This window comes from Pecten maximus, chromosome 3, assembly GCF_902652985.1.
Source record: "Pecten maximus chromosome 3, xPecMax1.1, whole genome shotgun sequence".
Lineage (NCBI taxonomy): Eukaryota > Metazoa > Mollusca > Bivalvia > Pectinida > Pectinidae > Pecten > Pecten maximus.
In genome coordinates, this window is record NC_047017.1 from 22,408,576 (window position 1) to 22,425,293 (window position 16,718).

The 16,718-nt window shown below is 34.7% G+C and overlaps 1 protein-coding gene across 3 annotated transcripts; it reads left to right on the top strand.

The window, feature by feature from the left end:
- Positions 1–450: 450 nt before the first annotated feature.
- On the top strand, positions 451–12,709 carry LOC117323578 (leucine-rich repeat-containing protein 74A-like). 3 transcript variants are annotated; one of them, XM_033878882.1, is made up of 11 exons: positions 451–607; positions 2,168–2,390; positions 5,171–5,352; positions 6,394–6,501; positions 6,735–6,834; positions 8,237–8,286; positions 8,423–8,504; positions 9,485–9,570; positions 10,748–10,942; positions 11,463–11,561; positions 11,751–12,709. In XM_033878882.1, exons 1-11 carry the CDS (start codon positions 590–592, stop codon positions 11,967–11,969), a joined length of 1,362 nt encoding a protein of 453 aa, XP_033734773.1. In that variant the 5' UTR covers positions 451–589; the 3' UTR covers positions 11,970–12,709. The 3 variants fall into 3 exon arrangements, with proteins under 3 accessions (XP_033734773.1, XP_033734775.1, XP_033734774.1); XM_033878884.1 differs by lacking the exons at positions 451–607; positions 2,168–2,390 and adding exons at positions 3,626–4,155; positions 4,415–4,749; XM_033878883.1 differs by lacking the exons at positions 451–607; positions 2,168–2,390 and adding an exon at positions 4,264–4,749.
- Positions 12,710–16,718: the final 4,009 nt, after the last annotated feature.

Below are 16,718 nucleotides of genomic sequence, written 5' to 3' on the forward strand. Positions count from 1 at the left end.
CCCAATGCAAACTTATATATATTAAATATACAATTGTGAAATCAAAATCAAATTGATTGTACGACAAAAATAAATTGAACTTGATATGTCATGAGTTTTATTTAATAGGTAAACATATACATAGGACAGGTGGATATTTCTCCACTGTCCATAAATTATACCGGAGAAAAAACATGTTGTCACGTCATAAAAACATGAAAATAAATAAATTAATAAATGGTATTCATGAATAAACATCGATACACTAACAATTTTCAATGAAATGTCACGCTTGATTTGTTGGCCTATCACAAATCCTGCGTTCTTGTTTAGCATTCGTGTGTATATGTGCATAAATCAACAGGGATCCATTTTATAAAGCCTTGATATGAATTGAGGGGGTTTAAACTGACAATTGGAAGATCGGCAACGATTTCATGAATAATACGTCACTAACACCTATGTAATAAAGGAATGTCAGGTAGATTGGGACAGACCGTGGTAAACGGTTTACAAACACATCGTTTAGGCGTCTACTGGTAGGATGTCAAGAAGCCGATGTCATCTTCCAAAAGTCTAGGGCCGTTGAAGAAAAAATATTCGCTGGACGATGACTTCGGCACATGAGGTATGTGAATTTATATTGCAGACACACACATCAGTGTATGTACACTGGAGTGTAACGAAGACTTGATGTTATTTATAATTTATAAGTTTTAATTCAAATGAATATCTGATGTGGGGCTAGCGTATGAATAAATTATTTTTAGACGATTGGATATTGCCGATAAGCACGGCAAACAAGATATACATGGGATATATAGTACTTATTGGTAAACAGGGTACTTTCTATAGCATGCTTTGTAATGTTGACATATCCGGGTACACTCGAGATCACAACAGATAACAATACTTTGTTTGCCTGTTTTTATAAAATATTGATCAAATAGTTGGCGGTGTCAGAAACCAGTCTCCTCTGTAGGTCAGATTTGACAGTACACTCTCCCTGTATATTGTGAGGAATGGAGAATCGTTATGTAAATCTATATCTATATAAAGTGTACCGAAGTCATCAGGAAACAGTTTGATAGCTTGTAACATCAAATGAAAAATATATTTGACAAATTCATGTACTTGTAATTGCATATCAAAGTCATGCTGTAATGTTGAGTATCGTAAAGCATGACATTACAGTATTTAATGATATTAAAAAGGTTGTTTATTTCAAGGTTAAATACATCAAGCCATTACGTACAGTAGATTGAAAAATGAAGTACATGTCAATATAGGCTTAGTGATATAGAAGCACAATTACAATATAGATTTAAAAACGAAACCGCACGCCATCACAAGCAAAGAGATAAACATGTATTATCGAAAGTACATGACATGAAGATATATCTATGTTTATTGAACTAGTTTTGTGTCAGGACCAACTGTATAGTATATGTTGTAATTCTATTACTGTCATACTGACGATACCCAGGTGAATGTGCTCATCTCGACTATTTTTGTCAGATAACAACCTAATCGTGGGCTATATGTTTTAAATTATTTCTTCGAAATCTGGTCCGTGATGCATAGTGGTGGATAATACAAACAGCACTACACGTTTATAGTTGGTAACGGGTACCTGTTCAATACACGTAAAAGCCACAATAAATGCCTTAGAGGAGCTGTTTTTTCATCGCCCTCTGAGGTTGGATATTCCTCAGACAAGTTTCATGTAATTTCAGGAGAATAATTTGTTTAGCTAATGTAATCATGATAAGACTCCTGATGAGAGTAAATATGATTAGTAGGAAAATTATAAAGAAATACACCGTAATACATCTGTAATTCTGTGAATATGTAGCAATACCATACTACTTTTAATTGAATACAGTAATTATTTTTGTGAGTTTATTGCTGTGCAAAATGCCAAATCCAAATTAAACTGTACGTGCGTTATTGTGTAGAGTCGTCGGTACACTGTAGAAGTGAACGAGTGCTAGAATCTAGATACATAAACTATCGTGGATCGTTCCTTTTGTATTCCACGCGCACTCAAACAAGTCTTTAAGTGTGATTACATGTAGATTATCTATACACACCTGGTATTGTTATTGATTATCTGTACACACTCGCGAATCACAATTGATTATTTATAGTTAGATTTATTCTGAAACGGTTTCTTTTTCTGTGACAGGCAAGGACTACAATCCCCGGACAGGAGAGACCTGAAGGGTCGTCGGCACTTAGTGTTAGGTCAGCCGGAAGGTCAAGGGCGGTATTGTCGAGGAGTAGGCTGGGCAGTGGAAAGTCTGACCTCTATATTACCGAGCTTCCACGGAACGAAAGGGATGAGGAAACCTTAGAGAGGGTCAGTTCCCGAGAGGACAATGTCAACAATAACAACAATGACATAAGAGGTGAACAATAGTGGATATTGACATTGTGATATTAGATTGTAATCCTATAAGGTTAAATATTTTTTGAATTGCATTTTTCACAAATTAATAGTTACCGTAAGGTCAGAATAGGGTGGAAGACGATTTTGGGATAACAACTTTTTGAAATGGATTAAAAAAAAAAAAAAAAAAAAAAAAAAATGGACTTATTTCCTATTAAAAAGTAGATAACTATTTGTATTTGAAAAGGACATGTAAAATTAGGTTCAAATACAAAATACATGTACCATAGTCCTCGCAACAGCTGGGGTTATATGGAGACGTGCTGTACATGGGGTCACCGGATGGTGAAAACATAGGGCAGGAACGGGTGGAGTTATAGAAAAGAAAGAAGGGAACATAAGATCAGATCATAGTCGGTTATATAGAAGCACGAAACCTCTGATTTCGCAGAGGGTACCACATTAAACGATAGCATGCAGTAGGAGATAAAGACGTATAGTATTTTGCTAGATTGTCCCACAGTCACACGTTACAGTGTATGGAAAAGTCTGGGTATATGGGACAGGGCACAATAGGATATACAATCCTAGAACCATCCCATAATACTCTATAGGATCATTTGATACATGCATATCATAACGTGTGCCTGTGAATGCCTCTTTATATCTGAATAGACTAGCAATGCTTCTATCTATACTGGTGTAAATTCGGAGTTCAATTGGCGGCTATGTAAGAAACGGATCAAAACTTCCTGTATACATATCGACGAAGTAAAAAAAACGATTGGTTTGGTTGATATCAATATATACACACGTTTGTAAGTATCATTACATAAATATTTGGAGTAACACTTCAATGTTACACACTGTTCTAACTAATCTGGCTGGTGTCTTGTAACATATAGTTACTACCACGACAGTTATATGTATCGGACATCGTGTTAAAGTGTATTTTCTTGTATTTGATTAGTAGGTCCTTGGACAGGTTTTTATGAATTTTAACAATACTGAGTTGAAAACACAAACTGAGGGTATATGACACGGGTAGGATATGTAAAACTAAGGTAGCTGAACTCGACAGAATGTTGACTTTCTTTTCATTATATTTGAATAAAGGCTTACCAGTGAAGACTTTAAATCAATACCGGTTCCCTTTTCAAACAAAGTGCCTGGCATTATTCCGAACGTGATAGGCTAATTGATCCCAATACGGCCCTTTAATTATGCGCGTTGAGTACCCAAGATCATTCAAGAGCAAATACGAGGCGATGTACGAGCGGATATTTCTACATGCTTTAACGATGTTCAAATACAAGTAATTATCTAGGCTGTATATAGTAGGTCAGAATAACGCTACTGTACCACCATCATAGAAATGTCTGATAAGACTTGGTGTGTCACTACTTGGGTTGTATCACACGTAGTGCCGCATTACCATAGGCGTTTGTCGTAAGGAGGCTGATTATGTTACAGACACTGTCGAGATTTATGTCTATATATTGAAGATACTGTAACGTCATGTCTAAATAGTGAACTAGAGACTGATCGATCTACAGAGACTGTGTCTGTATAGTGGGGAAACTGTTACTACTGGTGTCTGTATAGTGAGGAAACTGATCGAGTAACAGATACTGTGTCAATATAGTGAGGAAACTGTTACAACTGGTGTCTGTATAGTGAGGAGACTATCGAGTTGTTTCGTGACTATAGGGTGAGGAAGCTGTAACACCCTGTATCTATAGAGGTCCAGAGACTGATCAAGTTAAAGAGACAGTGGGATTTGTGTCTATATAGTGAGACAAATTGCAACGTCTCGTGTCTATATAATGAGGAGACTAATCAAGTTACAGAAACTGAAGAGTTTTATTTCTATAGTGAGGAAACAGCAACATCTTGTGTCTGTATATTGAGGAGACTGATCCAGGTACAGAAACTGTGGAGTTTTGTGTCTTTAAAGCGAGGAAACTGTAACAACTTGTGTCTGTATATTGAGGAGACTGATCCAGTTACAGAAACTGTGGAGTTTTGTGTCTTTAAAGCGAGGAAACTGTAACATCTTGTGTCTGTATATTGAAGAGACTGACCGAGTTACAGTGATTGTGGAGTTTTGTGTTTCAAATAGTGAGGAGAATATAACGTCTGGTGTCTATGTGTGAGGAGGCTGTGGCGACTTAGATATATAACTCTGGGATACTGCAGTATTGTGTTTATAATGTGCCAAGAATGAATATGAATACCTCATGGTTATAACATGTGCTACAGTTCGTTTATGAATCATAATTTGTGTCGACGTTTATAAGCTATGGCTTACTCCCGAGTTCAAGATTATCAGCAAATTGGAACGCCTTTTCTGGCTGAGGACACCCGCCTACATTTCGGTGAAGATTTTTCTTCCATAGATTTATACATGTACATGTATTCCGGAAATTTCAGCAGATCTTTACTAATATTTTTAAAAATAAGTAATTAATTGAAACATAAAATTGTTGCACTATTTGCCCTGCGAAACAAATTTGCGTTTTGTCTTTGACATTAACATATTAGTTTACACTTGGAGTAACGTCTTAAAGGCAAGATTCTATTCAGAACTAATGTTTCAGATTACAATATACTGGTCATGCTTTGCTGTAAAAAAAAAAAATATATATATTTTAGTTATCCGTCCAATTTGTCGTTAATACATTCTGGTCATTGTGTCATAATATATGGAAATATTTCATTTAGCTTAAATAATAATGCTTATAAGATCGTGCTTTTCGATTATACATTCAATTAAAGTCAACCCTTTTCTACATTTAGAAAAGAAAACGAAGAATTTGGAAAGATCGGATGTAAAGAGAGAAATATACAAAAGAGAATGCGCCCGATGTCACGTGGTACCTGTCAGCGCCTATCTCCGGGCGCCGTCGAGCGGCTCACTCGTCATACGTCACTACAACTTAGGACCGAACGGCGCAAAAGCGTTGTCTGCACCGCTTATGGTAAATGGATTGCTTGTATGACAGGATTTCTAATCGCAGTGCCCTATGTGCAATTGTAAATGTGCATATCACAGGTTGAATCGGTTTCTGTTTTGACAGCTTTCTTTGGCTACGTGTCATTAAAAGCCAATACATCCTAGTAGGGCGATTTAAGTGGGCCTTATACCTACTCAAATAAACATTATAATAAGCATTATTAGTGGATAATTATTTGGTAAGTATCCTTTGATAACACTTCGAGAGGTATTGAACAGAACGATTCATATCTACATGATATTGAATTTCTTTGACTAATGGACTGTTAAGTGTGTTTACTATTTTGTAGCTACACAAATTTTGTAGCGGTATAAATCACCTGTGACGTAACTCACGATTGTTTGTTCAATTTGAATACATACAGTATATTAAGGGGGATCCAAGGTTCCTCACTATCTTTATACATTGTTCAGCTACACTAAAGTATATTTACATTTACTCTGCGATTTTCAAATGAAATGTTAAGATTATGTAATGTGTATATTAATCAATAACTTGACCACCGATCACCGATCTCATTTCTACAGCATTGTTCCGTCAGCTTAAAACGGACTATACAGGAGTGAAATAATAAATCACTATTACACTGAACTTAAAGCAAATTTCGCAATGCTCATAATGTGCATTGATATTACTTACAAACGAATTGGTCTTATTCAGTTTACCATAGATTTTATTATGCTTTTTTGCTCAATGAATATGTATCTGAAAGTCATACAACTATAGTACAGCTCAGACGTACACTCTAGACATGTTCAATAACTAGGCGATAGTATGAGTATCATTCCTTAACTCACACCACTATAGAAGTACCCATATTGCGTTTGAGAATCGAAATAACAAATTTACATTTTAGTACATGAATCATTTTGTGATGTTGCAAATTTAACTTTTTTTTGTAACTTGTGAGATAGTACTACAGCAAAAGAATTGAAATATTAAACCACAATTATCATAATAATTCTGTTGGTATTTCGGCACTGTAAGTTACTTATCAAATTTCAGCTGGACGATACCGTCACTCACGTAGACATTGTAGGGAACGCTATAGGGGTAGAGGGGCTGGTCTTCCTCCTTCAGGCCATCGCAGAGAACCGATCTGTACGCCACCTGGTGAGTGTTTTTTTTTACAATGCGATACCTGGCGAGTGTTATACAATGTATAAAGTGACACCTGGTATATATATATATTAACATATATTTACTTAACTCTTAAAGAGTGGACGAACACATTGTGTTTGTTAGTATATATGAGAGATATTCAATCAGTGTCACATGTTACTCAAGTGTATTTTATGTATGTTTTTGCACTTATAACTTGCTTTGTTGTTGATTTGTACTTATAGGACATATCAGACAACAATTTGGCAAGTACAGGAGCCAAAGTTCTCGGTGACTTCATACGTCAGAGCAAAAACACCACTCTCGAGCATCTTGTAATGTCTGGTGAGTGATATCATGTTTCATAGTAACAAACCTTTCACTTGAACATATGTTTAATGGGTGACGTCATTATAAAAAAACAATCTTGTAATGCTGCGTGAGCGACATTTTTCTAAACCCACTTCTCACAATCTTCTAGTAATTTCACAATTTCACGTTTATACTCAACAAAAAAAGAAAGGTTACCAAGTTGTCTTGGCGGATACCTGGAAAAAGGTAAAAATAAAATGACGTTCTCACAATACAGGAAAGCGCACATTATAAAATCCAAGGGAGTTACCAAATCATTCATTCATTCGCTTGCATGTCCTAAAAAATCGCAATGACACAAGTTCTTAGATTTTCAGGACTTAGAATTGACCAAATATTTCAACTATACCAGTACCAATTTGTCGCGGCTGTTACAAATACATAGAGGAAGGGTTGTCAGTTGGATAGTCTCGGCGTCAACAACAGCATTTTGTTTGCAATATTAAGACAACTTTCCGATTGTTGTTTGAACCAAACTGAGTGAAGATCCGATCGTTCGTTGATAGATGATCGCTAGCAACGATTGCAATTCATACGATTAATATACTTTTGCAATCCATTCGTATCCGCAACTCGTAACTCGTTACCGCAGTTAGAGACAACGTTGGAGGGACGAGGGAGAGAAAATATAACGTGCTTGCGTTAGGGTGACCATGGAGATCATCATTATTACCAGCGAGACATGTTTGGGATTTTCTTGTGTGACGACTGACCCAACCTTGAACAATCAATGGAACAGCATCCTTCGATCCTTGATCTGTCCATTGGTTTTTATACGACGACGCTGAAATGGTGTTTACCTCGTAAACAGCGGTAGCTTAATAGTGTTATATTCGAAATTGACCAAATATCCTTTAACGTGGAATAAAAACCAATTGAAAGTAACTTTTTAAATTAATCATGAGAACAGTTATATCCGAATTATTTTTAAACACACATATTTACCCCCCCCCCCCCCCTTTCCCCTCAGCAAAGATTTAATGGGCTGGCAGGGTTGGGGAGCTCTACGGTCAGCCTCTAGTCCAAAGGACTCACACAGGAGGACAACACTCCAAATTCAAAAATTCAAAATTATCAATTATTTTATCTGTACCTGATTTGATGGCTATATTTTGTTTTGGTTTACTCGTTATCTGGTACAATTCGGACATTGATTCTGCAGCATTTAACAAGTAGTGATTTCGTATGTTAATAAGCAGTAATATTGAGGGATCGAAGAATAACATTTGTCTAATTAAGCTCATCTGGAAGTTTTCTTAGCCCAAATACTGTTTTAAAAAGTAGACTTTCGGGAAAGAACTATGTCAATTGGCTAGAAACATACGAATGAGGCTAAACTTTACTTACAGGATTTTATCATTATCTCAAATTGCAGAGAACTGCTTCAAAGATGAAGACGGATTATTTTTTTCTGAAGCTATAAAGGTACGTTTTCTGTCTAATGATTCATTATTACAATTCCAATTTCACGCCAGTAAAAGAAATCTATACATTTTCCCAATACTTTCTGTTTTGAAAAAAAATATCTTAAGAGTTATATTACAATTTTGTTTTATTGAAGGTAAACAAATCTTTAAAGGAAATCGTACTATCCCATAACCTGTTCGGTGACGTAAGCGGTCCGGCCTTCGGGAAAGCTCTCGGTAAGTTTACAAGTTTATATATGCATCTAAATAATAAAATACTGCCACTCAAACAATAAAAATGATAAAAGACCCCAACAAAAAACAACAACAACAAAGAATAAGAAAAACAAATCAAAACCAAACCAAAAACAAAAACAAAAAGCCCTCAGAAAAATCACGCTGGCTGCAGTGTTTATTGCAGTATGTAAATAAGGCCGTCTGTGAAAGCAGACACAAAGATGTATGTGCTGGCATGTTTGATTTGACCATACAGTGTAAGAGGGTGCTTACTGAACACATAGAAGCGATGTATGTAATGTCTGGCACATGTAGATGTTATTCACTACTATGTTTAAGGTGTTCCGACACTGTATTGCCTGGTACTGACCGTAGGTCGGTGATTTTTCTCCGGGTACTCGGGCTTTCCTCAACCTTTAAAATCCTAAACCACGACCCTGAAATAAACCAAAAATCACTGCGGGAGTATGTCACTACAGGTTTATGTAACAACAACGGTATTTTGCGTCAGTATTAATCTCGGCGTATACTTATAACTGCAGATCTAAGACAGTGATACCAGAGACTCGGCAGGTGTAATCGATAACCTAGTGTTATATCTAACATGACGTTTCCATCGAGGCGCGCGACTTCCCTTTGTTATCCCGTAACAAACGTCACTAGAATATCGATATCCTCATGTACAAATGTAGGATATACAACCGACATGGAACATTCCGATTCTTCTAGGCATCAATGGCACAGGGAGAGTCGATAATCTGCGATGTATGCATAAAGTCATTAATCCTACAAGTATACTGCCCTATAAAAACCGTCATTGTTACCTTCGTTAGAATTTTTAATCTATGTGATTGATCATGTTTCACAAGATTTATTGTAAATGATAAAAATGTACATATTTTTTTTTGCGCGCATTAAGGTTAAACAATAAACACACCATTATTTTATGCAGTCTATAAATCTATGTTTGTACCTTACAGCCATAAATAACACACTGGAGACATTCGACATCAGTTGGAACCAGATTCGAAAAAAGAGTGCAGCATTGTTTGTGAAGAGGTTGAAGGTACGCACTCTATACATTATCATCTTTCCAACTCAAGTTTTGTAACTCAACTATCCGACACCCTAGATAAATAATTCAATATTTCACACAAAATGCAAAAAAACATTTTGTGTAAATAACGGTTCTATTATGTTACCCATGGTAACACGCCATTACATTACGTTTAATATAAGTATACATGTTGTCATATCCTGCATTAATTCAGCTATCTGCCAATCTATACTCTTTTCACTGATTAAGGTGTTTGTCAGGGTATAACGGAAAACTTTGGATAATTTGCATTCGATGAAGTGGCATTACATTATACATTAACCAAGTGAAGCTAGTCATACATATCAAGCTAGAATGTCTGCCATCCATTAATTATCGAAGAAAGTAATTAAACACCTAAAAGAAATAAACGTTTTATTTTCTTCTGTTGTGAAATAGTTCCGGACGTCCATTATCTATGGTCGTATACATAAATCATAGAATGGTTGTTTTGGTTTTGTATATTTTTACTGTCATAGACAGTCTGGTTCATTCAGGACCAAATCATCAGTTGCCTTTAGTATCATAAGATCTGCTTTTATGATGCAAATTCTGTCGTAGGCATTATTTTCTGGAGAGAAATACTACCTCCATGACAATGACCTTTAAACTTCCTCAAAGGAAAATTTATCTATACAATGAACTGTTTATATGTTTCAACTGCATGTTTCCTGGGTAACAGATATTGTGACGTGACCTTTATAAGTATGACTTTTAGATATAACACCTTGGGTATATTCGCTGACAGCTTCCTCGCATCAGTCTTGATTTTCTGTGAAAATAGTGACAAATTAAATAATGGAGACCATTTTGAACATCTAATTTGACTTAAAATGGGGCATGCATATTGACGAACACATTGAGCAGGTCTGAATTTTTTTCAGCACGATCCCCTCTTTCGTTCTTGAGAAATGTTAGTTCACTGCACAATGCTACAATCTAAGATTAAATTAAGTAATAGCTGGTAGCCGTATTGAAATTGAGACCAGATTTACATTGAGGCTTGTACAACTACGAGAAATAAAACTGTAGTTCTAAAACTTTTTTTTAAGATGAAAGGCATGGAATTACTTTAGGATGCGTAATATGTTGTAATTCCACGATAACTTTTTATGGATTGTTCATTTTCCTATAAACATATGTGTAGGATAACATTGGCCTGACACGACTGAATCTGGGATTTAACGGACTCGGCTCGGAAGGAGCTTCCGAAATGGTGTCTCTCCTGAAAACCAACAAAAGATTAGTGGAACTTGATCTGTCTCACAACAGACTGAAGGACCTTGACTCTGTGCCGCTCGCCAAGGGTCTTGCCAAGAACGACACGTTGAAGGTTCTCCGGGTACGTGAAAGGCCATATAATGCCTCTAGAATATCAGAGTAACGAAATAAAACTACAAATTAAAATGCTCACCTATGGATATATTTGTCTAATTTTAAACTACGTTAGAATTTTGCTGGCCAATTATTAAAAAAAAGACTGAGACACTGGTAGCCAGTCTAGATAAGGTTTTTATAGGTACGTAAAGACCATAATCGACAAAATCAAAAAGTTTCTGATTATCAAAACAATAGCATCATGTATATATAACAGTATCTTAAGAAATGTTTGAGATTGAGGTTCCCATAGTCTACGGTATCAGTACAGTTTAGTTAGTCAGACAAGTCTAATGTAACCTGTCATGTTCAGAATTTGTTACTCTATATATACAGTAGTAGGTCTTGGTTAAGTTACACGCCAAACAATGGTGTACGAACATCATGACTTCTGTGGTCATCGCTTATATTTGTCCTGTTTTTTTTTTTAATACAGATAAGTGAAACTCCACGTCTATCGTGACTGCCCTGTTTTTGTTTTCCAGATTGGAGATAATCTGCTTACGTCCGTCGGGGCCACGGCCATACTTCACAGTTTGTACGACCCGCTATCGCTGTGTGCACTGGAGACACTGGATTTCCATGTAATCACATTTCATTGTAGCTGTACATAATATTATATAGTTTCCTTATAATATAGCAAGATAAGGTCATGCCAATAGATAGTACAAACTTTTATTTAAAATCAAATCATATCAAATGTAAAAAACAAGCTAACCGCCACCTTCCGTTGTTCGATTTGACCTGTACGTATATTTTGTTTCCTTTTCTAGAACACGAGCGTGGATCTCCCCTTTGAGCGTTACCTGAAGGAGATTAAGGTCAACAGAGACATTCACGTGATACACGGGAAGGTGATGATGGTGGGAGATCCACCCCTGCCAACGAAAACGTACATCCGTGTGAAAACGCGAGACAAGAACAACACAGTTGATGCCAGAAACAAACCAAAGGTCACTTCTGGGACTAACACCATGACAACGAGACCGTGATCTACTTTGAGGAAGGTCATGATTAATGACTTCAAATCGAGTGGACCATTATCATTTTTCGGTAGCTTGGATTTGAAAGTAGATGAACGTTTGGATTAGCCATTGCAATGAAGTGAGGAAAGAAAAAAGTGATTAAAAGGTTTGGTATGAAATCCTCCGTAAAAAACCTAAGTGATGACAAGTGCTGTCAGGCTTACTGTACTTGTGGCGCTTCCTTTTTTCCAAGATGGAGGACGTGCCCACTGTGAGTGCCGTTGCCGCGGACCTGTATTCCGATATTATGGCACAGTTTCACATGTTTCATTTACATTTTTTGACTATGGTCATGCCACCTTGAAGGAGGTATTTGCCATTTCAACATAATATTTCTTAGAATGAGGTATTTGCCATCATGTGATACTTGTAACAGGCGAAGCATCATTTAATCACAGTTTTAGGATTTTGTCCATGTTGGTTAAGTCCAGTTGTCTATATAAACATGCATAATTAGATGTGAACATTATTTATTTCAAAACAATTGCGAAACAAGTCATTTCAACTCATTAGCTACGTTTATTGGCCCGGAGGGAAGCGCGCGTTGGGTCTAACTGTGGGGGATACACATTAAACGTCACAGATAGCAGTAGTTTTTGTGTGGATCTCTTCATTTTAACATATTGCGATATTGTTTATATAAATCATTTCAAGTGTACAACCAACATTTAGTTTCGTATCCAATAAAGGAAGCTGTACATGCAACATTGGTTTGTTCGTTGTGTAATATTTTACTGAAGACTTGGGGTTTCAGTAATTTGATGGTGGAGGCTGAGACTTGATGCACTGATATACTGTAATGAAATAGTCACCGGCTCTTGGAAGTAACGTTTAATATTTATGCAATGTGAATGTGTGGTTTAAGTTTCTGAGTTAGGAATACACGAGAACCAGTAACGTACGATTATTTCTTGGCGGCGTTATAATGATGTTACATTGGATTACAAGACAGTGCCGTTTAAGATGTACATGTACTGATCAATTCTGTATAGTTAATCAGTCAAACAATATTTATTTAATCTTACCTAGGATGAAATGAAACAAAACCAGTATAACATTCAGCAATGACACAATACAAAAAACAATGACACAATACATCAAACAATGACACAATACATAAAACAATGACACAATACAAAAAACAACGACACAATACAAAAAACAATGACACAATACATAAAACAATGACACAATACATACAGCAATGTCACAATACATAAAACAATGACACAATACAAAAAAACAATGAAACAATACATAAAACAATGAAACAATACAAAAAACTATGACACAATACATAAAACAATGACACAATACAAAAAACAATGACACAATACATAAAACAATGAAACAATACAAAAAACAATGACACAATACATAAAACAATGAAACAATACAAAAAACAATGACACAATACAAAAAACAATGACACAATACATAAAACAATGACACAATACGTAAAACAATGACACAATACATAAAACAATGACACAATATATAAAACAATGACAAAATACATAAAACAATGACACAATACATAAAACAATGTCACAATACATAAAACAATGACACAATATATAAAACAATGACACAATACATAAAACAATGACACAATATATAAAACAATGACAATATATAAAACAATGACACAATACATAAAACAATGACACAATATCTAAAACAATGACACAATACATAAAACAATCACACAAAACAAATAACAATGACACAATACATAAAACAATGACACAATACATCAAACAATGACACAATACGTATTACAATGACATAATACATAAAGCAATGACACAATACGTAAAGCAATGACACAATACATAAAACAATGACACAATACGTAAAACAATGACACAATAAGTAAAACAATGACACAATAAGTAAAACAATGACACAATACATAAAACAATGACACAATATCTAAAACAATGACACAATACATAAAACAATGACACAATACAAATAACAATGACACAATACATAAAACAATCACACAATACAAATAACAATGACACAATACATAAAACAATGACACAATACATAAACAATGACACAATACATAAAGCAATGACACAATACGTAAAGCAATGACACAATACATAAAACAATGACACAATATGTAAAACAATGACACAATACATAAAGCAATGACACAATACGTAAAACAATGACACAATACATAAAACAATGACACAATACGTAAAACAATGACACAATACATAAAACAATGACACAATTCGTAAAACAATGACACAATACATAAAACAATGACACAATACATCAAACAATGACACAATACGTATTACAATGACATAATACATAAAGCAATGACACAATACGTAAAGCAATGACACAATACATAAAACAATGACACAATACGTAAAACAATGACACAATAAGTAAAACAATGACACAATAAGTAAAACAATGACACAATACATAAAACAATGACACAATATCTAAAACAATGACACAATACATAAAACAATGACACAATACAAATAACAATGACACAATACATAAAACAATCACACAATACAAATAACAATGACACAATACATAAAACAATGACACAATACATAAAACAATGACACAATACATAAAGCAATGACACAATACGTAAAGCAATGACACAATACATAAAACAATGACACAATATGTAAAACAATGACACAATACATAAAACAATGACACAATTCGTAAAACAATGACACAATACATAAAACAATGACACAATACATCAAACAATGTCACAATACATAAAACAATAACACAATACATATAACAATGACACAATACGTAAAACAATGACACAATACATAAAACAATGACACAATACATAAAACAATGACACAATACATAAAACAATGACACAATATATAAAACAATGACACAATACGTAAAACAATGACACAATTCATAAAACAATGACACAATACATAAAACAATGACACAATACATAAAACAATGACACAGTACATAAAACAATGACACAATACATAAAACAATGAAACAATACATTCAGCAATGTCACAATACATAAAACAATGTCACAATACATAAAACAATGACACAATACATAAAAAAATTACACAATACATAAAACAATGACACAGTACATAAAGCAATGACACAATACATAAAACAATGACACAATACATTCAGCAATGTCACAATACATAAAACAATGTCACAATACATAAAACAATGACACAATACATAAAAAAATGACACAATACATAAAACAATGACACAGTACATAAAACAATGACACAATACATAAAACAATGTCACAATACATTAAGCAATGTCACAATACATAAAGCAATGTCAAAATACATAAATCAAAGACACAAGAAAGCTACGAAATAACTACAAGTGTCCTATCCCTCTTTATCTGCACTTGAACTGAAAACTGAGTTTCGGTGTCACGAATAGAAACGGTCTGTGCCAAATAATATCGTCGTATACATTTCGATTGTAACGCTCAATACATTTATAACAACTATGACCATTTTAGGACCACCTCCGCCTGCATGCGAATTTAATATAGCAGTAGGTGTAATAAGCGTGCTTTCGGGAGGCTGCGATACGTACATTCCCCTTAGTAGTGCGGAATTGATCATGATGCCGACTTCATATTGATACCCTACTGATGCATACTGCCGTAGATACCCAGCACGACATGCATATATTGACGACATGCAGTCGAACTCTCAAAGTGCTGACGGTTAGCAGGAAGGTGGAAATGCCATTTTTCAGATTCGGTATATGTATCGGCTTGGGGACAAGAACAAAAGTCTTCCTCATGAGGGCTCCTCACAAAGACTAAAAGTAATTTGACTGTGTATCAGGTAGACGCAAGGAAGTAAAACATTCTTAAGAAAGAAGAGGAAAAATAATATTTCATATTTGGCCACCTCTTTAGAATCATTTAATGGGGCAGCAGGTATATGAGGCACTGTTTTACTATCAATTCGATTTTTTCCATATCAAAAGTTCATTTAATTTTTTTCATAAATAAATAATGTTTTAGTATCAAGAATTATTCTTGTTTTATTTTTGGTTTTTGTTGATGTTTTATAGAAAAGATATAAAAAAAATAGTAAAACGGTGCCTCATACATGAATAACTGCAGATCTAGAGGTTATAGTTTTACAGCGGTGACGGTAAAGTGTTAAACTGGTTGCTTTTGACATTTCACCAGTAAACATGTATTTTTTTGGATTATTGTATCTCATTCAACCAAATGAAAAGTGTAAAACATAAATAAACAAATACATACTCGAAGTACACGATCCGAGTAAAATATGGCTGTTCTACTGTGTTTGGATATTGATACTTCACACATTAAAATATAAATAGTTCACGCTCAAACTATTGATGTACAACACATTTAACTATTCAACATTTCACTTATTTAATTACAGGTAGTTTTTTTTAATATTTCACATATAAAGATATTTATATTGCACATCATGTACTATTCATACATTACAAATTTGACTGTTATGTCCATCAATCCTGGTATAGTATTCAGAATGAAGATAACTAAATGTATACACACAATATAAACTGTATCCATGGTCAGTACCATCTTACACTTTTAATCTTACATCAGATTAGTATGCGAGTACATGCTTCGAAAAGAGGCGTTTCTTTGGCATTCCGGAATAAATCAACCGCTTCCAGACCTTTGTA

Excerpts from the sequence above, each read along its gene's own strand:
- LOC117323578 (XM_033878882.1), top strand. Across the intron at positions 10,943-11,462 it reads ACACGTTGAAGGTTCTCCGG|ATTGGAGATAATCTGCTTAC; the intron begins GTACGTGAAAGG and ends TTTGTTTTCCAG. Across the intron at positions 11,562-11,750 it reads TGGAGACACTGGATTTCCAT|AACACGAGCGTGGATCTCCC; the intron begins GTAATCACATTT and ends TTCCTTTTCTAG.